General features: G+C 35.5%; 1 protein-coding gene across 3 annotated transcripts; it reads right to left on the bottom strand.

Moving 5' to 3' along the window:
- Nucleotides 1-3253: 3253 nt before the first annotated feature.
- On the bottom strand, nucleotides 3254-21309 carry LOC149546240 (small ribosomal subunit protein uS3x). Of its 3 annotated transcripts, none has more exons than XM_089791088.1 (7): nucleotides 21201-21309; nucleotides 4933-5001; nucleotides 4696-4843; nucleotides 4443-4614; nucleotides 4265-4319; nucleotides 4020-4151; nucleotides 3254-3674 (listed from the first exon to the last, which is right to left on the bottom strand). In XM_089791088.1, exons 2-7 carry the CDS (start codon nucleotides 4960-4962, stop codon nucleotides 3510-3512), a joined length of 702 nt encoding a protein of 233 aa, XP_089647214.1. In that variant the 5' UTR covers nucleotides 4963-5001; nucleotides 21201-21309; the 3' UTR covers nucleotides 3254-3509. The 3 variants fall into 3 exon arrangements, with proteins under 3 accessions (XP_089647214.1, XP_089647213.1, XP_089647215.1); XM_089791087.1 differs by having other exon boundaries at nucleotides 4933-4998; XM_089791089.1 differs by having other exon boundaries at nucleotides 4443-4527; nucleotides 4933-4998.
- Nucleotides 21310-26247: the final 4938 nt, after the last annotated feature.

The raw sequence follows: 26247 nt of genomic DNA, 5'->3' as shown, positions 1-26247 counted from the left end.
TTTTCTCACTTTGTTCCTAATCCTCCTTTGACTGTTTCACTCACTCACTTTAATGATGTGAGTAGATTATGGCATGAGCGGTTTGGCCATCTTAACTTCCACTACTTGCATCAGCTTAACCAGCAGAGCATGGTCACAGGGTTGCCTTCTACTTTGACATTGGAGTCACTTGGAATACATGATAGATTTTCTAATGGGTCAGATTCACTTGAGCAGTCTTCTACCTCCACTTCTGATGCAGAGAGTGATTCAGAGGACTCACCTCCTTCCTCTCCTAGTCATCATTCACAGGTTGATGATTCTCCTCTAGATTCTCCATCTTCTAGTCCACTTTGGGCTAGACAAACCTTGCAGTTTGCAGGTGATTGGGTTGGGGATCCATCAAACACCAAGCAGACTCATTTACAATTCCAAGATGCTCTACATATCTTCATTGCTACTGCCTTAAATCCACAGTCCTTTTATGAGGCTTCTGGTATTTCTGAGTGGGATACAGCTATGCAGGAAGAGTATAGTTCCTTGATGAGGAACCACACTTGGGATCTTGTCCCTATTCCTAAGGGAAGAAAACTTGTTCGATGTAAGTGGATCAACTAGAAAAAATTTGCAAGCTTTGCTGGAGGTGCAAGATGCTTCATCTTTTGGGGGGGGCCTCTTCCTCTCACTTGGAGTCCTAATTTTCTTTGGGGAGTCTCTTTTCTCTCTCTTTTGGGAGAATTTTATGTACATGGGTACCTCATCAAGCTTGACTTGCCGGGACCCATTTCTACATCCACCTAAGCTTTGCTTATGGGGGGGTGTTAGTGTAGTTTTTTATTTTTCCTATTTTGATAGTTTTTTCCTACACTTTTAGTAATCTCGCTTAGGTTAATAAAGCATGTCTTATTAGGTGAATGGTTGTGAGGTGTCACCTTCCTACATGTGAGCATCCATTAGCTATCTTGGGAAGATACTTTGCTATCCTTAGTCCGATAGATGGTTGCTCCTCATTGGTTGGTGTTGCCACCTCCTCCCTCTTGCTAGCCTATATAAGCATGCTACCTGGCTTGTATTTGTATCTCTTGTTTTTGCTTCCTCTTAATGCTATTTTGCTTCTAGCATTTGCATTACTCTCTTGGAGACTAACTCTATGATGCTATTTTGATTTTGTATCATTTGCATTAATAGTTTAGATATTTACTCTTTGCACTAGTTTTCTGGGTTATTAATCTTTTCAGATTCTAACAAAGTTATTACCTTACCCTCCTCTACTCCTAGCTCAAGGTTGCCGTAATTTTTGGTTGGAGATTAAATTTAAATAGATTCCAGTGTGGATAACTGTTGCAATTGTTGCTTAGCATTGTCGACACTTGAGATGATTTTATGCCGTCCTTAAAAAGACTAATCCAAATGTAGAGAATCCCACATTCGCATCAATTTATAACTTGTTTTACTTAACCTACAGTGTATAAAATGTGAGCTATGGTTTACGGTTTGTATTGTGAGTTTGCTTAACCAAAACATGTAAGAAGTTGTCCAATGATACAATCTTTATTTCCTGCAAGTGTCTAGATCCTACGCAATCTTTCTAGAATTGCTTGATGATACTTTTATTGTAATATTGCTATCAGGTTTTAATTGTGTAGTTTTTGAGTCAAACTTATTGACCTATGTTTCATGAGTAGTGATTCAACACGAATCCATCTCTCATGAGAATAAATGAAACACTTAGCACTCATTGGGTCTAGGTGATGCTCACAAAGGTGAAGCACCCTAGAGGTCACCTATCCCAGTACTACTCCAGCTTGAGTGCGCTTAACTATGAAGTTTCCTCCATGGTTAAACCCACTCTACTCAACCCCATTTGCAAAACCTTCACTAGTGTTGTGCCTTATGAACCATTCATTAGAAAGCCCCTTAAGCTCGTCAATTGACAAGTAGGAGATCATTTCCACAACAAGTCAAATTGTGGTAGTACTATCAAGACATAACTGTGTAGGCTTTGAGTCAAACTCATTGACCCATGTTTGATGAAGAGTGATTCAACACGAATCCATCTCTCATTAGAACAAATGGAACACTTAGCACTCATTGGATCTAGGTAACGCTCACAAAGGTGAAGCACCAGGGCTTCCCAGGAGATGGATATTTTTATTATTTTGGGATCATTGGATGGTCTTTGCACTTTTTTTTTAAAGAGATACTTTTTCCTCATTTTGGAGGATTGCTGGATCATAAAGAGGAAAGGACAAATATAATTCAAGGCACCAGTGGATGCAAGAGATAGCGCGTAGAATGCTAAAAGTATTTCGTGCTTCAGTCATAGAAAGAGATAATAAGACACTGTTAACCTTAAGTTAGATATTTCAATGGCCGATTAGAACACTCGAGGGGACTTCTGTGCGTGACATTGACTCCCATCTTCCTACATTTGCTGGTTTTATGACTTCATGTGAAAAATCTTATGAGCAATTTTGTAATGGTCTTTCCTTTATTGAATTTGGGGAGGCGGTGTTTCGATATGGACAGCTAAACAGACCTTTGATATGTAAAGCCTTCAATATTTTTTTTAATAAATGCATGCAAATGTTGTTCGATTTTTTTTACACTACAAGATGGCAGTAACATACAATTGTAACGTTACAAAAATGTTAGAGAAAAGTGATTTATATAAGATAAACATAAAAAATCATACCATTGGTGAAATAATATATATACTATTCAAATGAGCCATGGTCAGAGTATGCCTGCTCTAACGTTGTTGTGACAGAAAACCCTTCTAAGTATTAATTATGGACTCAGACCCTAAAATTCCAAAAGATATATAAGATTATAGTCAAATGTCACGCTTGCATCCCTCCATACCCACAATTCTGAAAAATAAAAGAAACTATAACCTATTTATAATATGAATATCAAAATACTGGTTCAGTTTAGAACAAAGGTATGAACAGTAATAATGAAGCATCAGAGTTGCCATTCTTTTATTTACAAATGTATTTTAAAGAGAGTAACGAGTAGAATAATGTTCCTCAAAGATCCCTGTCACGATTCAACAGCATGCCCTTAATTGTTGAGCCAAATCTTGTCAAGCTGTTTATCATTAATAAGCTTCCCAACAGCATGTAGTATCGAAGAAAAATATGACCTGATAATCGATCATAGCCATTATTGGATTAAAAAGGTTATTTATCAATTTCATTATTTTCTTCCATTTCTTGTAGTGCACCCACTATAGAAGCTGAGGTACAAATTAGGGACGAACACAGCAGCATTGAATAAAACTGTAAATTTGATTACCAAGCACATAACAAAGTTCGTGGCACAAATGAAGCAAGGATTACCAAATCCCAAAAACAGCATTTAAACATTTCACAAATGATGCGTTATGAAAAAAAATATACTCTGAACAGGTCTGCTTGGTTGAAAACCAAGCATGCATATCTTGGGAACATATTTTAAAGTTCTAAATCTCTTTAAGAGCTAACAAAAATGCAATAATGAAGTGAATGCAGTTTCCACAAAGCTCCCTAGACAATTTCTTCAGTTTCTTTCCCAAGCTGGGGTTTGAGGGCGAATTCCTCCTCTTCTTTTGGAGTGTGAATGGTAACCAAGTCTGGCAATGGCGTCATGGGACCCTGCTTTCCCTTGGGATCCCAGTCCAACATTATTTTCACTTTAATTCCAAGGACGCCCTGCAAAAACGTGCATAACACTTGTAACTCATTTTTCATGCAAGAATTGGCTTTCGATATTATATACATAAACTAGACAAACTTCACAAATTGAAATTACATCTAGTAAGAACTGATGTTTCCAATGGCCTTTCTTAAAAGACATGCGCTTTTATAAGACCAACATATACATTTACCTATGTATATGCAGCAGTAATCAGAGAATATCCAATCAGTGAAAAGGTAATCTAATTCATGTATGTTACACACAAAACTCTGCAGATGAAAATTTCAGGTCTTCACCTATCTAAATCAAATTTGTAGCTTTGTCCAGCAAGCAAGAGCTTTAACATGTTAAATTCTTACCTGACGCAAAAGAACATGTCGCACTGCTTTGTCGATGTATTCATTGACTGGTTGCCCAGAAGATATCATATATCCATCCTTGAACTTCATTGATTTTGCACGTGCTGCTCTCAGTTTGCCACTTACTATAACCTGAGATTATTGTCTAGACATTAAAGCCCGCCACCAAAAACTTATCTTGAAAACAGTGAAAAGACCCTACATGCTAAAATTAGAGAGTGGTTTGTTATGAGCAAGAAAAGCACCTCACAGCCCTTGGCGCCACTTTCCATGATGAACCTAAGTACACCATAGCAAGCCCTACAGAAATATCAATCTCACAATTAGCTTAAAATGGAATTTGTTCCATCTTAGCAAATAAAATTTTACGAATTGGAAAGGAAACAATTTGCAAAAGGGCCACCGAGACAAAACCGTTTCTACCTTCTGACAGCAAGCCCTCCAAGTAATTTGTACCGCAAAGACTCAGCTTGAGCAATTGCACATAAACCCCTGTTGTTCACTTTCTCTGCATAAAGCTCAACAGTGTTCTCTGGGAAATTAAACCTTTTTTGCACTACAGAAGTTAACTCCCTAATCCTCCGCCCTTTTTCACCTGAGGCAATTACACTATATGCTTTTCAGATCACAAACAAACTTAAAAAACGTTGCCCCGGTTCTGAAAAAATCCCCTTACCAAGAACATTTTGTGTGCGAGTTGCTCGAATGATGATCTCTGTTCGCATAGGTGTCACACGAACTTCCACACCTGAATATCCATCCTCCGCAAGCTCACGTGTAAGAACCTCATTCAGCTCAGCAAAGAATACTCCATCAGCGACAAACTGCAAGCGAAATCAATTTAGTGCCACAAACTGGATGTTCCACAACAAACAGGGACTAGTCTATTGACAAATTGAGAGCTTAAGCATACCTTTCTCTTTTTGCTCATCTGTGTCGCCATGGTTTATGAAAAAATTGGTAGCTTAAGCTCACACACCTGCTGCCACTCAGATTTGAACAACATTAAGTCACTTCTGATAATATTCATGTTTCAACAAGTTGTCTTCAAATGAAGGCAAAATTACAAAAAAATAGCATACATATACAAGTTTCACCATTACAATATATATATACAAATATTGTTGCTTTTTAGACTTTCCAGGTTCCTCCATACATAGTTGGTAGACTTGACCAAGTACTCACCAAGTTTTGAAAACACAAATACTTATCATTTTTACTAAAGAAAGTTGATCCGAAAACATGCCAACTATGCACCAAAAACACTCAAAAAAACATGTTTTTATCAATGTAGCACCAGAACTGGAGTACATCGGGACAGCAGGACGCTGGAATGAGTTTCGAGGACGGGGGGGGGAATTGGCCTCATATTTGTGATGGCGGGGGAACGGCCAGGGGACGGTGGCAAGGGATGTATGGGGCAGGGAGGGGTATTGTATAGCATACATATAGAACTTGAAATTCTAGTTATAAAATGATTTTTCAGTAGAACATACCAAATTAAAATTCTTAAACATTGCGAAATTACAACATGAACTAGAACCATTCAACATTCAACGTAGTAACCTATTACATACCCAATAGTAACATTCAAAATTCAAATTTCAAATAGAAATTCAAGTACCCATCCCTGCAGCGGCGTGGTTGCGGAAAGGCAGAGGTGGGGGTACTCACGTACCCGGAGTGGGGACTTCTCGGGGACGGATACTTCAAAGTTTGGGCACATAAATCTTGCATCTTTTGGAGCTAAGTCAAAGGATTTGTGAACAAATTTGAATAATTTCAAGGGCGAGTTAGTAAACTTTTTTTTTTTGCTATCATTTAAAATCATTTTGGCTGCAAAAATCTAATTTGTGGGTTAAAAATCCTAATAATTTTCTAAGACTTCGGACTCTTTGACCTTGCTTTTCCCAAACAAACAAAAAAACTCATCAATGTTTTTGTTCAATTATCCTGATGATTTTATGAATTCACTGCTTTTATACACGTTATTTTTTCTAGTTGTAAGCTTTTCTTGAGGATAAAATGACTAGGTTATATTGAATTTATGCTGATTTTAACAAATCTAGTTTAAGCTAAATTTAAACTGATTTATTTAAATATTGAAATTAGGTGAATTTTCTTTGTACTTAAAAAACTTGCTATGCTTTCAATATATACTTGTAGGTCAGATACAATGGAAAATGGAGAAGCCTTTGGATCAGGTTAAGCTTCGTGCCAGCAAAAGTTACAAGTCACTGTCCAAGAGGAACTAGAGACTCTGCTTGGAAACATTTTGTACAAAAACGGACACCTCAGGTTAGCTGTTTGCATTCCGTGCCAGAAGCTATATCATGGAGACATAAACTGCCTCAAGTACCATCTTGTCAGCATTACTCATCATGAAGCCAAGCCATGTTCCAACAGCTCAAAAGAGAGAACTAAACATGATGCCTACCTTGCATTGCAAGAAAAAAAAATACAAAGGAAGAAAACAAGGGCAGGCACATAGCAACATCCGTGGCTAGTAGCAATAGTATTCAAATGCATGCAGAAACAGATGAATATATGGAATGTAGAAATAATGAGCTCCCTTCATGTATAATGCATATTAAGCACATCAGCACCCACTTCATCTACTTCAAGTAGAGTGCAAGCATCTATACACATGACAAATTGCTTTTTTGTGCCCAAAGTCATACCTGGAGCACAACTGCCGTTAAAAGCTACAAGGTAGGACAGGGAGGTGAATTGAAAAGCAAATAAGGCACATGTGGATTCTTTTTGTACTTCAACAGCCTTCCTTTCATGTGGCAAGCAATCCTTAATGGGACATTTCAGTGATAACATTGACAAAAGCAACAAGCCACCTTCTTGGAAAGACATAAGTGGGAGATTGCTCATGAATGCAGCTAAAGAGGCAAAGGTACTGATGGAATAACAAAAACATTGCACAATCATGGCTACACTATTCTTTCAGATGGGTGGACAGAAAAAGCAACACATCATTATCAACTTTTTCATAACCTAGAATAAGAATGACATAAAGGTGGGACAGATATATATCAGATTTACAAATGCAGAAATATTGAGTTAAATGTTAGAAGAACATCATGAAGGAGGGCATGGAGAGTGTAATTCAAATCATAACTGTGCAATAGAAAATGTGGTGGCTAGGAGATTGCCCAAAAAAATGATGAGTCGCTCTTTTGAACCCCTTGAAAACACATTTCTTTGACCTTCTTTTCAAGGACATGGGCAAACTTTATTTGGCGAGACTAGTTTTGGATAATGTGAGGAGCGTAACAACATTTATTTACAATCAAACTTGGGTTCTTAATTTAACAAGGGATCACACAAACAGAAAAGAGTTGGTGAGATCAAATGTAACAAGGTTTGCAAAGATTTTCCTGAAGTTGCAAAGCAATATTGATTTTCCTTATTCCCAAAATTTTGGGGACCCTTTTTTTTCGATCACCTTGGCAAATTCTTTTGAAGTCGTCCAAAAAATGTTGATTTGATTTTTGAACTTTTTGAGTCTTGGACACCTTCAGGCCAAAGGGGAGAGGGTTAGATTTATTTTCACCCAGTTTCAACTTGATTTTCTAGAATGACCAATTTCATCCTTAGGCCGAACAAATTTCAAAGAACAACACTTGGCAGGATAAAATTGTAAATTTTGTACTTAAACGATCGTTTTTTGAAAATTTAGATATAATTGTATAAATTTGAATAATTTTCAAAAAATGAAATTTTTGTTAGATTTGGGTTTTTTGGAAAATCTTGATTTTTTTTTGGTGAGAAAATTAATTTTGTGATGATGAAATCAAACAAGAAAATTAATTTTAGATTCTAGAGAAATGATTTATTTTTGTCAAAAATTAAAATTGCATAGCAAAATCGATTTGAATTAAGTTGCAAAAATTGGCTTTAAATGGATTAAAATTGCCTTGAAGATTTTAAAAGATTTAAAAAAATTAGTAATTTAAAATTGAAAAGATAAATTTTGGCTAGCCAAAATCCAATTTTTAATGATATATTAATTGATAAGTAGGAGATAATTTCCACAGCTAGTCAAATTGTGATATGAATATCAGGATTTAACTGTGTGATTTTGAGTCAAACTCGATGACCGATATATTAATTACTAAATCATCATTAAATGGAAACATTTAACATCTCCAAGGTTTTATTCACTTTATTTTTGCAATCTTGGTCTAACTGGCAATTTTAAAAAATAAATTTCATCTTGACAAAATTAATTTTTGGCTAAGCATTTAATTGGGGGCCAAATTTGTGTTCTAATTAATTTTTTTTTTTTTTTGCTCCCAAGGTTTCAGTCGGCCAGCTAAGGAGGGCAAGCAAATGGGGTATAAGAGGAAGCCCTTTCCCCTTATCTCCTCACTCCTCATTCCTCCTCTTCATGTTGCTTGGCGATTTAGACTAAAGAGCAGATTTCCTCTTTCTTGGACAATTTTGAAGGAGCAAATTGGCATTTTTCCTTGGGCGATTTTCTTGCAAAGGCAGATTTTCATGGTGTTTGGCGATTTTTCCTTTTAAGCAATTTGGATCTTCACTTCCCATTCTTGGCGATTTGTTTTGGCAAAGAAGAACATTTTCATAATTGCAAAGTTGGAGGGCAGATTTGTTATTGTTCAAGTCTGATATTATATTTGCTAGAGGGTTGCGATTTTTTTTTCTTGCCCTAGCTGATTTTTGAGGTCTGATTTTTCTAGCAAAGTGGTTGCGATTTCTCCTAGAGGTTGGACAATTTTTGGTTGGAGAAGAAAACAAGTGATAAGGCCTGATTTGTAGCACATGCATAGACAATTTCAAGTGGGCCAAATTCTGATTTTTCCAACTAGGGCATCAATATTTGCAAGGGGCTTGAAATTCCTAGGTCTGATCCAAAATTCAAAAGAAGACCTGCCATTGGTAAAAACAAGTTCAAATCATTTAGAGTTGAAAGGGGTCCTTAAGCGGATTTCGCTCTTTTGTTCTTGTCTAGTTTTGTTTCCCTTGGTTCTTCTTGCATTCATCATCCCATCCTAAGTTGAAAATTGGCGATTGATAAGGGTAGAATCCATGATAGGACATTTGAAAAGGCAGAAATAAGCTAAACCACCCTAGATTGAAATTGAGAGATATAAATGTACTTCATCCTAAGAAAACGATGAGGCAAAAATAAGTGTTAGTCCCACCCTAGGTTAAAAGTTGAAGATTGATTAGTGTAGTGATAGGACATGGCGAAGTAGAAATAAGTGTAAAATCCATTGATAGAAAGAAGGTTGGAAATTGACAAGGGTAGTCCATATCACTTCGAACGAAGGGGTAGAAATAAGTGCTTAGGATGGTAAATGTTAGTGCAAGCAAGAATCCAAAGGGAACAAACACTAAGAAAGACAAAGAGGATATGATGCCCAAAACAACTTTCTTCTCAAAAATGAGGCGAATAACCAATACCAATGTTGGTATAGTAAATATGATACAGATAAAGGACAGACTAAAAGAAGGACAATCCCCCATGGCAAAGAAGATATATAGAACTGGGATTGTATATGCAGTAGCTTTTCCTCCTACCTTGCCTTGTCTAGGATTGGTTATGGAGTGTGCATCCAAGTTTGATCTTATCAGTAAATCCATTATTTTTGATGAAGGGAAGAGGTTGTTGGCCAACATTGGCGGACAGGCAATCAAAAAAGCATTTAACATTCCCCGGGACAAGAGCATGACAGTGGTGACGATGGATCAAGTAGCCAAATCATTTCAAGATAACTAGAAAGCTTATTTCATGCATCTAAAACAAGATTGGCTACACGAGGGAAAGAAAGGAGTCACCAGATCATCGAGGCTCACAACAGCAGACTTCAAATCAGAATATGGTGATCTCATTGTGCTTCTCAGCCAACCAGATCATGGGCCTAGCTCAAGGTATGCAATTCGAAAACTGGATGTACTTTTTTATTGATGAAATTGAAAAAGGAAAAAGAAGATTTGATCGGGCTAGGATCATAAGCGAGAATCTAGAGTTGCAACTTAGAACCGTACAAAATCAAAAGCAATTCTACATGGGATCCTATCTGTTTTACCTAATTGCTAGATTGTATAAAAGTTTGGGACTTAAGGCCTTAGGAGAAGTTGGCAATGGGCTGGGGCAATATTTGGTGCATGAATGCTATCCACAGCTTCATTTGCACAACAACAAGGATTACAAAATGTTTTGCGATGCCTTTGCCATGAGGACAGTAAGGGTATTACAAGGGACATCTGCTAAGAGACTCTCATCAGAAGCAGAAGCAAAGATAAAGAAATATGGGAGTTGGTTCATCCAATTTCCGCAATTCACCTACATTAGAGTAGCAGGAAGCACAATTTGTCAGAAGAGGCTTCCAAGATACCCACCCGACAAGGTAGTTTTGATGGAATTGGCTAGGCAACTTAAGCAGTATGATAGAACAATGAGAAACGAAGGCAAGACAGGGATTACCTTCTCATTTTGAATTGGCAATGATAGTTTCCCAATCGTGTTGCCTTTGCAGCTACGGAGAAGGAATTGGAATGGTATCATCAAGGATGGTATAGAGCAAGGCAAGGATTCGATCCTAATGGTCTTATCAAGGCATCTCATGGAAATGCGTTTAAACATGTTCCCACTATAGAGGACTTTTGGGCCAATGCCAAGGATGACTTTCATGTGAGAAAGCTAGCTTTCTCAAGATTGTCAGTGAACATGATGAGAGATATCAAATGGAGAGGCCTTGATATTCCCGATCAACTAGAAGATGACGAAAATGTGTTGAGAGAAAATTATGATATAGTAGAAGGAACAAAGTTGAATCCAGTAGATTGGGATGATCATCAAGATCCTTCCTTGGAGGTAGTTACAAGAGCAGTTGATTTGCATAACGAGTCATGGTACAATGAAAGATTAAGAAAGTTGCAAAGTCAAAGGATTCCCCTTACTTATGAGAAGATGAAGCCAAAGGAGGGTCCAATAGGATCAGTCAGACAGAAGGGTGAAGGAAGTAGCCGGCAACAAGAAATAGTTAGAAGCAAGAAGAGAGTTTTGGAAGTTGTGAAAAGCAAAGAACATTCGGAACCTCCAGCAAAGAGATAGCACGCAGCACCGTCAAGGGAAAGTATAATTGAGGCTAGAAGCCAAGACGATAACACAAGCGAACAAAGGACCGCGGTAGAAGTGAGCTCTGGTTCAGAGTCAAGTGGTTACAGTAATAGCACCAAGTACTCTCCTCTCTCAGAAAATCAACGTGGAGATGACATGGTAGTTACTAGTGAAGAAGGGGATGAGCCGATTGATATTGAGGCAATAAGTCGGGTACCTGAGGCCATTAGTGATGCTTTGTTAATCGAACCAAATCCAAATTTGGGGAGATGCACCGCACCACTATGGTTAAGGCAAATGCTTATGCCAAGAGGCGAGGTAGTAACTGCCCAAACAACGGAAGACGTCCAAAGATTAATAGAGAAGGGTGATAGCGAAAACCAGAAACAGATTGCAAAAACAGTGGCAAAGGTAATCAAGAGCGACAATGATGGTCACTAAAAGGTTCAGATTGCTATACCGATAGTCAACAAGGCATTAGATGAGATTACAACCCAAGAATATGAGATAGTGGAACATAATTTGGGAAGAAACACAGATGATATGGAATGTGAAGAGATCCACGAGGGTATAGCTTCAATCAGAGAAAGGTTGAGGAAGGCAAATGAAAGGATCATAAAGTTGGAGGCCGAGAACAAATGTTGGAGAGATTGCCAAGCTATCCAACAGTTGCACCAAGCAACCCTTCCTCAAGATAGCGGGAGCAACCTAGAAGAGATATTGGCTCAGCTACATGAAGTCGGGGATTGGATCCATGATACAATCCAAGATGGGCGAAATTTCTTGCCTTCCTTTATCTCGACATTCCAATCATTAGTGACCATTAGAAACAAATTCAGAGTATTTGAAGAGGAGTGGAAAGATTTCCTTCCAATCAAGGATTTAGCTATTCCCAGGCTACAAGCATTCATTGGGCTACTGGAGGCATATTTGGAAAGGGCCAAGTTGGTTGATGAAAGAGGATTGAATACAGTTGAGTCTTGGTTTGTTGTCTTGACTACCAGATTGAGAACACTCAAGGAGATACAGAATGCAGTTGCACAGCACAACCCAAGCGTCGACGCTTCTATTTCAACCATGATGAGCAACGTTGGGGTGGCACTTGATTTTGAAGACATTAGAGAAGAGGACATTGATAAGACAAGACTTGGGTCAAGATTGGATGAGTTAGGAAGGTTGCTATCAGGAAGAAACATTTGGGCTCCCTTTCCTCCCTCGATGCCTTTATCAGATTTGCAAATGAGTATGAGAAGGACCATGACTTTAGGCAGCAAGCAGCATGATGAAATCAGCTGAGCTCAAGACAAAGCATACACCTTGCCCTCTCATGGAGGAAGTCAACGAAAGGCTAGCTAGGTTCATTGCCTTAGCTAAAAGAATGAAAGAAAAAGGGAGGTTTATATTAGAAAATCATTTGATGTAAGCCCAAGTGGCAATTTCTCTTTCTTCTAGGGTAGGACAAGTGTCGAAATTCTGATTGGCCACCATTTTGGTGCCTTCTCATTGGTTGCTACTTTTCCACTTTTTTCATTGGTCCATTGGCGAGGTGGCATCTTCTCGTTGGCCAATGGGGTGGCAACCCTAATTAAGGTTTCTAGGATTCGATCTGGATCGTCAGTTTTGCCTCTTTATCTCTACCGTCCGTTGTACATTTTGACCTCTATATAAGGCCATTTGCTCTCATTTGTAATGGTCGGAGAAAATTGTTGCATAAGATAACACCAAAATTGTTTTTCTTTTTCATTGTTGTGACTTGCATGGTGATTAAGAACTTTTGGTATTGTTGCATGGTTTCTACTTCCACTAGTTAGAATAAGATTTTCATTTTGAAGTTGTTGAAGTAAATTTCATTTCAAGAAGTTGCTAAGTAAGATCAAGAGTAGATGGGTAGTTGCATGGTAGTATTAATAGATGTTTGATAGGGATCTATAACTAGGCAACTAGCATCCTAGCAGCTTGTTGGGAAGCCTTGTGTGGTAAACTAGTTCATTTTCCTTTGAATCATTGCATCTATGGAGGTAGAGCTGCTGGTTAACTTTCATTAGATTCGATCCCTATCCATTTGCTAATCTTTCCATTCATAGGAGTAGGAGTAGAATAGCAAGTAGTTAGGAGTTGGAGTTTTGAAGATGAAAGTTAGAAAGGCATAAGTCATAAGAACATTCACCCTCCATCACCATCACCTTCTCCAACAACATCATCTAGCATTCACACCTAATCACCATCACCATCATTCCACCAAAGACCAAGTTATCTTCGAATAAATAACATAAGCCCACCTACGTGATTACCAACAAATCACATCGATAATTGAGTTAGTATCCACAGGTGTAAAGAACATTGGAGTTATTCTCATGTCTTCATGAGTATTAACTTTTCAAGAGAGGAATTAAGAATTTGATATCCCATATCAAGTGTTCAATTGCTATATGTTATGTAGTGGTACAAAACTGACATCAACACTTAGCTACAATGTTTGTGATTCAAGAACCGCTAGATTATCGTATTAAAAAAAAAGCTTAGGAGACAAGGTCTTTGATTTATCTTTTTGCACAAAGAGTTATAGAGATTGTGAGGGTAGCGGTAGCCTCAACAAACTTCAATTTTAAACTCAAATTGAATATTTTATTTTTTACCTTAGTCTTTCTTCAAAAACTTGCAACTGTTATCTTTTTGTATTTATAAATTGTAGGTGTTGAAGCCCTTGGTAAGAGATCTCTGTTTAATAGATGGGGGTCCAAACCCAATGTGTTATAATTATGAGGCCATGGATAGGGCCAAAAAATCCACCCAAAACTATCACAAGGGGAACAGCCTTGAGTTTGATCCTATTTGGAAGATCACTCATTAGAGGTGGAACAAACTTCACCACCATGCAACACAATACTTCCCAAACCATAAATTTTACCATTCAGATGGCTTCTTAGATCCTCACAGAAAGATTATGGAGGGCCACGCAGCATGCATTAAAATTTAAAAAATGACAACATAGGTTAGGTTAAAGTGAGAGACCTCATCATTCAACAATTGCACTACTACAAGACTAGTAGGGGTAAGCTCTTTTCTTCAAAAACAAGCAACAAACTTTTCAAGTTACAATTTCTAAATTTAAAATTATTAATAATTTGAGAAAAATAGATTTGCTCATTGACCTTCAATATTTTATTTTCTAGATTCTTGATGGACAGATTGAGATGTAAACACTCCAAATCTTCAAAGTTGCCACCCTTGTCTTCAATCCAACTACAAGTAAAATTTGAGTTGGTTTTGAGGCCATCCACATTAAGTGCAAAGAATTAAATCAAAATGCCTCCTTATCTTACTGCGATACAACATTCGATTTCGCACAATAAGGGTAGATGAAAAATCAAAGGAACTAACTGACTCGGATGACATTCACCCTTATAGCAATTGGACAAGGCAAGTTGGGCAGCCACCATTTCTCTTTTACAAAATATGAGACTTTTGATTTTGAGAGGTGAGAAATGGAGGATGTATGTACAACAAAAGATTTAGGATTGAATAGCATTGATGAGGCATATAAGTCATTGACATCTACTAGTATGATGGAGGTCAAGCCAGAGCCACTAGCATAACCTTCTATGCAGAAAGAAGCCACAACAAACTCAAAGTTTTAGAACCTAAACCTCTCCCCAAATAATCACTAGATTAGAGAAGAGAATGATGTAACATGTATTTTATAATAGGTAATTTATAAATTATGATGATGATTTTCAAAGTCGGACACTAAAAATTCATTATAGTTGTCAACTACCTGCTATATCAAGCTATCAGTCATCATGATGTGATTCTGTGATCATTTTTTATTCAAATCAATCCAAATTCAATAGAAAACACTTTGATACTTATTATAGACTTATTGATACATTTTCCCATTGAAATTTGTAAAATAAAATGTGTCTCTATATAAATTTAAAAGTACCATTAACATAAACAAAATCTTGCAAATTTGCAAATTTTGAGTTTGTTGAATTTTGGTGAGTTGAAGCCTACCAACTATGTCTTTATCTACATCTATTTAATACCCTTAACTCTCTGATAACAAATTAACCTGTGACAAGCCCTAAAGATATATTTGCTTGTTATTCACCCAATTATTATTACAAATAAATTTTATTTTAATAAATAAGAACATCACAACTTGATGGTGTATTCAAAAAAATAACCCATTGTTGATGTTTGGGAGCTTCAGTCAGATAAACCTATGAGATTAAACTATTTAAGATATTACATATACATATACATATATATAAATAATTAAAATTGTTATTATCTTATATAGAAAAATGCTTCAAGAGATTGCTGCCTTTGGAAAACACATACCGTAGAGTCATTGCTATTGTCTTCTTGGTTTATTCTCAATATAAATACAAGAGATCGCTGCCTTTGGAAAACATATTGTACAAGCAGTGCTATTACATTTGCAGCGATCCTTATTACATTGACAGGGTATCACAACCAAGTTGCAAATGTAAGGAAAAAACGAACATGTGAAAATATGATATAAATTATCTTGGCATCCTTCTAAGCATACAAAGCTTAGGAGGCGGGAGAATTTAAGTACAAACCTTGGCAAAGGAAAACCATTCTTCAGTCTACAAACGTGATTGGGAGTTACTTTATGTGGACGAGCGAATAAAGGAGGTCTGCAAGTAGTTCACAAATATCTGGGCAGAACAAAAGACACGAAGTGAATAAGAAATCTCTACCTATCACCGCATTCACAATCCGCGAAACTTGAGAAGCAACCCCTTGATGCAATACATGGCATGACCAGAAAATCCACAAGGATGGGCGCAAGTGTGCAGGTGGCATGCAAGAATCGTTGTTTGCGTTCAACACTGGTTTGCAGGAGTAAATGGATAAGCAGTCGAGCAGGAGAATTAAGTAAGAAAGACTCTTCGAACAAATTGCCAACATGGCCAAGGGTGGTCCTCACATTAATAAACAGTCATTGGATCTCACATAGAGAAGAATATAGAACCACGTCACCTTCTCCTTATTGCAAAGTATAATATAGGTGATTGAATGTAGAAGACACATAGGTAAATACCACCGAGTGGCAATACCATCCACTTCAAGGTATCTATGAACCTGTCACCCCAAATGACAAACATCATTTATACATTGACGTAAGCCACCCAAAATACGAAGGGATTACAATATGAGAAAAGTATGATAAGATAATCCAATAAACTACAGTAGTCTTATGTGGCAAATAATAGTTATGAAACGTTGCCACTCAAAAGTTATAAAGACGTGTTCTTTACAAAAAACCATCCCTTCAGTAATACAAGACTTAGAAGGGAACGATATGAAAGGGGTAGCAAATTATAGGCGGGAAACTATCTAAATCAGTCATCAATAGTAGAATGGCATCAAGGAGAATATAACTGCCAAATCAACCCATTAATAGATATGAGTTGGACAAACGAAACCACGGAGATATTTGGAAACCGCGAGTGCTATACATGTCACATATTGACTACACACCACATGGGCAAAGGTGGACCCACCCACAGGCATGGAATTATAAGGAGGTAAATATTTGTCTATTTCATCATCGATGTGCATTTAAGTGAGTATTTATTGAGAAATAGTTAGGAAGTATATTTGATATTAAAATAACGAAATAACATGTTGAAAATATAGATTAAAGTATATATAAAGAAGATGGAATATATGCATATATGTTTTTTTTTTAAAAGAGGGGTAAACGCTTTGACCTGGAGCTATGAACCAGTGAGGCCACAAACGGGGGACCTCATCCCCATGAGATTTGAACCTTGATGGCAAGGATAACAACGCAACAACTTAACCATCACAACATGCCACTATTGGCTATGCATATATGTTTAAAGTATATATTAGAATTAGATATTTATCTATATTATATTGGGATGATCTTATATTATTATGCAGAATTATTCATTATCCCTTGAGTATTATATTAATCTCTCTTATTTTTTATTTCAATATGTACTGTAAGAGCTATTTACCTTGATCTTTTCCTTTCTCTCTAAGGATGTGTTTGCAAGAAAACGAAGATTGACATCAAATTCAAAGGGAGTCTAAACATTTCATTAGAGGCAACATTGGATGAGGAGCTCAAAAGATTGATATTCGGAGGGAGTCTAAAAATCCATGTGTGTGACTCCATGATTTTGAGAGGTCTACCCCATGTATATATCATGAGAAAGTGACGACTTCCAAATGATTATCACTTGTATCTATAGAAGTTATTGAAAGGTGATAATCTTTCAATTACTTAATCTTCTATTATGATGGACATGTTATGATGTCTAAGAAATCATGATAGATAATAACTTTCATGGTGGATTAAGTTCCTTAGACATAACATGGCCTTCTACTGTGATGGACATCTTATGATGTCTAAGCAGATTATGATAGATGATAACCTGCATGGGGGATTAAGTTCCTTAAACAAACCATGGCCTTCTATCATGATGGGCATCCTATGATGTTTAAGCAGATCATGATAGATGATAACTTGCATGGAGGATTAAGTTCCTTAAACAAAGCATGAATGTTTCTATGGTAAGTAATATTGAGGATGCATTATCCATGGATATGTTTTTAGTACTTGGTGAATATCATGTGACTTGATAGTCTAGGGCCAATTCTCGAAGTACTTGGTGAATATCATGTGACTTCTACTCTAAGGCAATTACTCTTGATACCATGAGAAATTACATTAAGGTAATATATAACCATGTGTATATCCTCCCTAGCTAAGAAGGGGTGTTGATGTTTGCTAGCTTCAACCAGATAAACCTATGAGACTATAATATTGAAGATATTATATATACATATACATATAAATATAAATGTATAACTATAATTAAAATTGTTATTATCATAATGAATAGACATGTCTCTTCATGGTTTATTCTCAATATAAATACAAGAGATCGTTGCCTTTGGAAAGCACATACCATACATGTAGTGCTATTACATTTGCAGTGATCCTTATTAAGTCAACACCCATTATTAAATTGTATTTATTCTTAAAAATTAAATACATCTCTAAAAGTCAATAGATTGTCTTTTAATAGAAATTAGAGGTAAAAGGTCAAGATCTCAACTAATTGTCAATTAAAGAAAAATTTGAAATAAGCATATATATTTCTATTGTCAACTAACCGAGTCTTCAGACATTTAATTCAAGTATCCCTAATAAAATTCTTTAAATAACAAACAGTGAAATAATGAGGTCTAGGCCAAAGAAGTGAAGCAAACACTCACTTTTTTTAAGAATAGTATAGGCTTTTGTGTTTGGAGATGTCACAATACCTTGCATTTTTATGACTAGCGGATATTCTATCTCGTGACGTTGCTATAGAAAGATGTGACATTTGGTTTGAACTTTAGTTATTCATGACTATTTCAAAGCTAATACCATTTAACAATATAATGTATAATCAATAACCCTATCAATATGCTTCATCACATCTTCCTTTTCCATTTGAGAAACCAAAGAATCCAACTCAACTTGTACTTGGGCAGCTACAATTTCCCATTGAAAACATCTTGTGAGGTTTTCAAACATCTACCCAATGCAAATGGGGGCCCCCTCTTTTGCTTAGTTTTAGCTTAGTTGTCGTAGGTGAACGTCAACTTTGGTTTACCTTGGTAGTACTTTTGAGTTCTTCAATTTCCTAAGCAATCATGAAGACTTGTCAGTTTAAGTGGGGTTTTGGTCAATTTATTAAATAAGTATGAAGTAGAAATGTTGTGAATGTAAGAGTGGAAATTTATGATGAATCACAAACCCTCCACCAAATAGAAGGACAAACCTTCATAATTATTATGAAGGTTTGTCCTTCATAACTTAGTTTTTATGACTAGCGGAAATTCTATCTCGTGGTGTTGCTATAGAAAGAAGTAAAATTTGGTTTGAACTTTAGTTATTCATGACTACTTCAAAGCTAATACCATTTAACAATATAATGTATAATCAATAACCCTATCAATATGCTTCATCACATCTTCCTTTTCCATTTGAGAAACCAAAGAATCCAACTCAATTTGCACTTGGGCAGCTACAATTTCCAATTGAAAACATCTTTTGAGGTTTTCACACATCTACCCAATGCAAAGGGGGCCCCCTGTTTTTCTTAGTTTTAGCTTAGTTGTCGTAGGTGAACGTCAGCTTTGGTTTAGCTTGGTAGTACTTTTGAGCCCTTTAGTTTCCTAAGCAATCATGAAGTCTTGTCAGTTAGGTGGGGTTTCGGTCAACTTATTAAATAAGTATGAAGTAGAAATGTTGTGAATGTAAGAGTGGAAATTTATGATGAATCAAAAATCCTCCACCCAACAGAAGGACAAACCTTCATAATTATGGCCAATTTTCCACACTTTGAAAACTGCGAAATCAAGAACTTTACAATAAGATTTGAATTTCCACTCTTGGAGATTAAATGGTTAGGAAAAAATGAAAGGGAAATGGCAACTTCATGGTCAAGGTTATTTTTCCACCCTATGCAATTGAGAGAAAAAATAATGTAAAAATTAAATAGAAAAGAAGTGGAAATGAAATCATCATTGTGGAGGTCAGTTTTCCACTCTAAGGCAAATTCACAAGGCAAAATGAGAAAGTAGAGTGGAATTTCCTTGTTGACTATGAAATTCCACATTTCATCAAGACAAAACTTCCTTGTGCATGGTGAATTTCCCCCCTTGTGTATTGGGAGTTTCCACCTTGGGCAAGTCTTGACAAATGAATGCAATTTAAATTTCTCATGATGTGAATATCAAAACCATAAAAGAAATGAGCTGGGCCAATTTCTCTCTTAGCTTGATACATTGTTCCATTTCGTTCTTGGATCAATTGTTTCTATAAGTGATGATTATATAAATGCACAATATGAAAATACACATGTTGAGTTGCATCAGAATCTAGGGTACAGTAGAATCCAAAGACTTTGAATCGGTATATTGGGGTATTCCATGGATACGTGCTCCCTGCCCTCCGGGACTGATCTCTACATTTTGGGAATATTAGAAGGTAGAGTGGACATCCCATTGCCTACTCATTTTTTCTGCATGAGCCTAATCTCTTCAAATTTGTCACATATTTTCTGGAATCCTGACATTTAAGGGTGTACATGGATGCATCATGTTGACTCTGAGACTGGGAGCATCAAGAGGCATTCCCAATCTGGTGAAAGCATCCCAAGAATGTTTTGATGTCCCATTCATCATCATTCATTTGAAAGAACATAAATTAAAAAACTTTTGGAAAAATGGAGCTAAGGGATCATTTTGGAACAGTTATTTTCATGATTATTGATTCATTAGTAATACAACAATCAGGTATTTGTGATTGAGAATTTCATATTTATATTTCAGTGTTTCGCTCAAATTTTGGGTCCATTGTTCATCGTAATGTTCAATGTTCATTGCTCAATCAAAAACCTTTAGTGTTATAGAAGTTACTGATCTGAGTTTCATCCCTCTGCGGCATAAAACACTGCATTTAACAGTGACTACAGTTTTGAGGACTCAATCCTTTTACACTTGAAGTAGCAAATATAATCCACTTAAAAATGGTCTTAACGCTCCAATGGCGGGAATATAATCTACAATTCGTACAAAGAAAAAATACAATTGAGTTAATTTTGATCCAATAAACTCAAAAACTCAATGGTATGAGCGTGGAAAGCAAATGCTGCCACACGCCTGTGAAAAAAAAATTGAGCTCCTCGGATCAAAGTCGAGCTATAAACCCCCAACCGCCAAAATCGAACAAGAACCATGAAAATGAGTCACAAAATAACCTCCGGACTAAGGAAAACTAAATTAAATTAATAAATTGAAGCAACCAAATCAACATAAACATTCATTTTAAAGCTCAAGATACCTCTCAGTGAAGAAACAAACCGGGATCTAAGACTAGGCATTCAACGAATATCATTTAAGAAAACAACCGTTGGTAAAATCTCAAGCCAATGCCTTCATCTAAGAGATAACAGAAAAGTTTTATAAAGAAATAAACACGACAGAAAAATTCAGTGAGGCCACGACAAGTGACTTACCTGATCCTGCAAAGATTGTATAGCACTATAGATGATGCCGTTGAGAAAAAATGGGCAGACTGTGAAAGGAAAATTTATCCGAAACCGTACGAGGTACCAATTTCCGGATGAAAGCTGAACAAAATAGAGACTACCAGATAATAAACAGAACTAAAAATTATACTCTAGGGTTTGAACGAAATTGTAGTCGAGATTAGGGGGTTTTTTTAATATTTGCATGCGTCATTAAATATTAAATATCATGATATTGTATTCTAGTTACTAGTTAGCCTACGCATCCAAAAGAGGTGTTTAATTTATTATTCCTTTTCTTATAGCAAGGAAACTAATATTTTAGTTGTCTATTTTTATTAATTTGAATAATAATAAAAATTTAACTTAGAATACTAGCAATTGAATCTTTGTGTACAATGGATATGCCGAAGAGGTGTAGAAGGCCAATTAGGAAAAATAGTTAGTCTATTTTCCATTTATGGAGTGCATTAAGTCTTTTGGTAGACCATTTAACAAATGATGTTTATGCAAAACAATTTTGAATTGAGAAGTGATAGCTTCAAGTTAAATATGTGTATACTTACATGGTTCCAAACACAACTAAAACCAATTTTGAATCAAGAAGAAAAGGATGTTCCATTACCAACATGCTTGCATTATGTTTGTGACAAGGATAGAGTGTGATGTGTGTGTGCGTGTGTGTGTGTGTACGAGTGAGAAAGAGGGCTGAGGAGATAGAAATAGGGATAAAGTTAGAGAGGAATATAGATATAGATGGAGATGGCAATGAAAGTGGAATAGAAAGAAGGAGATATGAGACTAGAAAGAATGATTGATATGCTTGACAAAGATAGAGAGGATGAAGAGAGAGTAAGAGAAGGATGGAAGGAGAGATGAAGAGGGAGAAAGAAATAGAGATCAAAAAAGGGAGTAAAAGAGAGATAGATGTTAAAAAGTGGATTTTGGACCTTCCCATGTATTAAATATGGTTTTTCCTTATTGTGATGAAGTTGTCAATGTTATGGTAATTCAATGTTGTTGCAATTGTATTGAACAAAGGAGATGAAAGCTCCTTATATAGATTTACAGAGACGGTGTTTCTAAAAGAAACAATCATGAACTAAAGGCGGAAATAGAAACTACCTGAGAAACTAAAGACTAACTAAGATTGTCATTAAGGAAACATTAGAATGTTCTAATATTGGCATTATTATGGTAAAATAATGATGTGTTATTAAATAAAGATCATAAATGATCTATATATACAAGTATACACAAGAATATTTCTATAATGAACAAAGAGAGAGAAATAGAAGCATTCTAAAGAGAGAAAGAGAAAGTTTTCATATTGAATAGAGAAAGAATATGGAAACATAGAAGAGGAGTGACTAGTAGAAATAAAAGTAAATTTATGGAAGAGAGAGAAACAACAATAGAGAGATTTAACTCTAATACCCTCCCTTAATGGTCAATTTAACTTCAAAACAAAAAAAATAGCAAGGAAATCTGCTATGTATGTTCCACAATATTGGTTTCTGGTCGCATTGATTGTGGTAGGACGAGTGTTAACACCCATAACAAGCACCTCAAGGTAATTGTACTCAAAGATCATCATCATTCTTTGTTTCCAGGTGTTGTAGTTTTTTCCATTGAATCATTGACTATCTTCCCAAAGAAGAATGGTGAGAGATGCCATGACATTTTTTTTATGGTGAAATGTGAATATTTAAAAAGGTACAAACTTTGAGGCAAATTGATGGAAAACCTAGAAAAAATAAAAGGACACCCACAAGAGAGCTTGAAAAATAATTGGATTCTAAATCCGTTGGCTCAAAAATTAAGGCATTGAAAATGGTGCACCTAGAAAAAATAGAGACCGACCCAATTGAGATATGGAAAAATCTTATTCGAATCTATAATCAAAATATAATTGTGGATTGATCTAAAACGTAGAAACCCTAGTTGAAAGTGCAAGAACTAGAGGTGGTCATAAAAGCTCAAATATTTGTTAAAAAAATAGGTCCACAAATTCAAGCCCAAACATACCAAAAAGTTGTCGTATTTCGGAGGAAGCTAGTCGCACGAGGAGGGAAAAGGCAGATGATGCACGAGTTGCAAGAAAAGCCACCAAAGCACAAACCTGTGTCACCTTTTATAAAGGAGAAGTGATATCAGAATTTAAAGTCTTCAACTTTAACGAAATAAAAGTGGCATTTGTGCTTAGAATTTGAAGATGATGTAAACTAATGAAATGTGTAAAATTGGATGAAGTTTATGTCTATAATTTTTTTTTTAAAAATTGAGTGAAAATTTTATTTATTTTTAAATTTTTTAAGTGTATTTTTTAATTTTTTTAAAATACTAAAAATATAGAGTTTTTTTCCCGTCAAACAAATATGCAAATGTTCATATTTTGGTTTGATTTTGGAATATGTTAGAGTTAACATGTATACCTAGTGCACCGAAAAAGAAAAATTGAAATTTGGCTAATATTTTTGAAGTTATAACTGGTCAAAGTCAAAGTTATCAAAAATAAACAGTTTTTTTCTCCCATCAAACTTTTTCCATCAAATCTACATATTTTTTAAAACAAATTACATATTCTTGAAGAAGACTCTCTCCTCTAGTGCACCATAAAAAAAAATTAATTTTTTAACATGATTTACTATTTTTTTATTATTTTTGAATAGACATCTTCCTGAATCTTAAGATACCTACTTGTAATATTTTCAAATTATAACATATTATTCATAATCAAAACTTTAAAAAAATTATACAATCATAATCGTGACTCCGAGAACTACAAAAGTATATTTTTAGTTTTAAAAAATACTTCAATTTAGTAGGTCAAATTGGCCTTAAAAGTGAGATGTTTACAGAAGTTCTGATTTTTGCTTGTTTGGCTGCCACATAGACCGTTTCGGTCGGAATTGTTTCGGCTGTAACTATTTCGATCGAAACGCCTGTCGGCAGGAGAAACCGCTAGCTGTTAATGTGACTATTTGATATAAAAAAATATTGTTTTCCCTCTTTTTAAAAATTAAATAGACAGGGACAGCAAAAATTGGAAGAAGATTTGCAAAAAATAATTAATTTTGAAGCAATTTTCAACAACTGTTTTGCGGATTTAATTAGTATTGCAAAGGATCGAATATTTTGAAGGTTCTTTTTTTCTCTTCTAATTATTTTCATTTTCATGTATTATATATTGAACCATTAGCTGATATTTAGTGAAATCTAAATTTTATTTTATTTTTTCTATAGATTGAAATATTCAATGGGTAGTAAAAGGAAAAGATCAAGGAAATATGATAGAAAAAGAGATGACAAAATGAAAGGCCATAAAAAACATGCTCAAAACCAACCTACTGAAATTCCTGAACATGATGAGATTCATGAAGAAAATGAAAGTAATGAAGAGGAAGAAATTGGCAGTTCTATTGATAGAGACAAATTAGAAAGCATAAAAAATTTGATGGATTTGGATGAAGAACTACTTTTTAACCAAATTCCATCTAAAGATATGATAAATGATAACACTATCAGAAAGCATTGTCAGAACATGTGGGATGAATATTTCAAGGATAAAAGTATATTTGGACAGGCACAATTATTTTTCAAGTTATTTAGGAGAAAAGATATGAGACCTGTTTTAGAGTTGTTAGGTGTTGATAACAGGAAAAGCCATGCCCATAATATTAATAAAACAATAGTTGAAAAATTGCAAAATGCTTATAACAAAATTGACAACACAACTCGAGGAGGTGATTTGAGTAATGCATGTAGAGCATTGATGACTACTATATCTAGTAGAAAATTGACACATAAAAAATAAGTACGTGCAATTTCTGATGTACTACATATATCTAGAAGAACTGTCCAGAGATACATCAAGAGGAGAAATATGCTAGATGATAACATTGAGAATAACTGGGTGAATATTTGTAGAGTTCCTCGAAAAGACAAGATTTCTGAAGAAGTAAAAAGACAAGTTATTGAATTTTGGACCACACATTCTCATGTTTCTTCCAATAGGCATGATACTATACAAATTAAAGATCAAGAAACAGGGGCCAAAATTGAACATCCAAAACATTTCATAGATATAACTCAAAGTGAACTTTTTGAAGCATTCAAACAAGAATTTTCAAATGTCAAAATATGTCAGAGAATGTTTGAGAGTTTACGTCCTTCCTTTGTACGCATAAATAAGATGTGAGAAACTTGTTGTTGTAGAAATCATGTTGAATTTGGTCTGCACTTGCAATCATTTAAAAAAGTTATGTCAATAATTGATCCTAATTTGGTCATCCCTAGCAGTACAACACAATTTGTGAGGTCCATATTATGTGATAAATTAGAAGATTCGGATGAATTCAAAGTGCAATGCATCAAAAATCAGTGTGAAGATTGTGCAAATTTACACAAATTTTTTGAAATTATGCAAGTTGAGAATATTAATGAATCCACACCAGCTTCATGGATGAGATATGAATATGAGACATACCAAAATAATAGAGGGGATGAATCAAGAAAAATTGTATTGAAGGAGAGTGAATTGCATTATGATGAGTTCATGGCCAAGTTCCGTCCATTGATATATCCACATATCCAACATTGTCATCATGCACGATGGCAAGCTAAATAGTTTCGTGATTCCAAAAATTGTTTTCCACCTGGTTGTATACTTTTAGTTGTAGATTTTTCTGAGAATTATACATTTGCACCTCATACAGAGCTCCAAAGCCAATATTATCATTCTGAACAAGTTGCAATATTTGTGCAAGTGACCTATAGACATGCACAATTTGAGGTGGATCAGATAGAAAGATTGGATGAAAATGAACGCATCATCATCAAAGAGGTTCATTTCTATATTAGTGATGATAAAGTTCATGACAGGAGTTATGTGGCTCATTGTTTTGCAATGTTCTCTGAAGATCTCAGAAATCGTGGAATAAATGTTTCAGAGCACTGGATTTGGTCTGATGGATGTGCAGGTTAGTATACACGAAATAGTTACACATTTGTTTAACTTTGTTTTAACTTGTAT

This window comes from Cupressus sempervirens, chromosome 7, assembly GCF_028749045.1.
Source record: "Cupressus sempervirens isolate cs-2001-9-10 chromosome 7, ASM2874904v1, whole genome shotgun sequence".
Lineage (NCBI taxonomy): Eukaryota > Viridiplantae > Streptophyta > Pinopsida > Cupressales > Cupressaceae > Cupressus > Cupressus sempervirens.
This window is presented reverse-complemented; position numbering and strand designations above follow the sequence as displayed.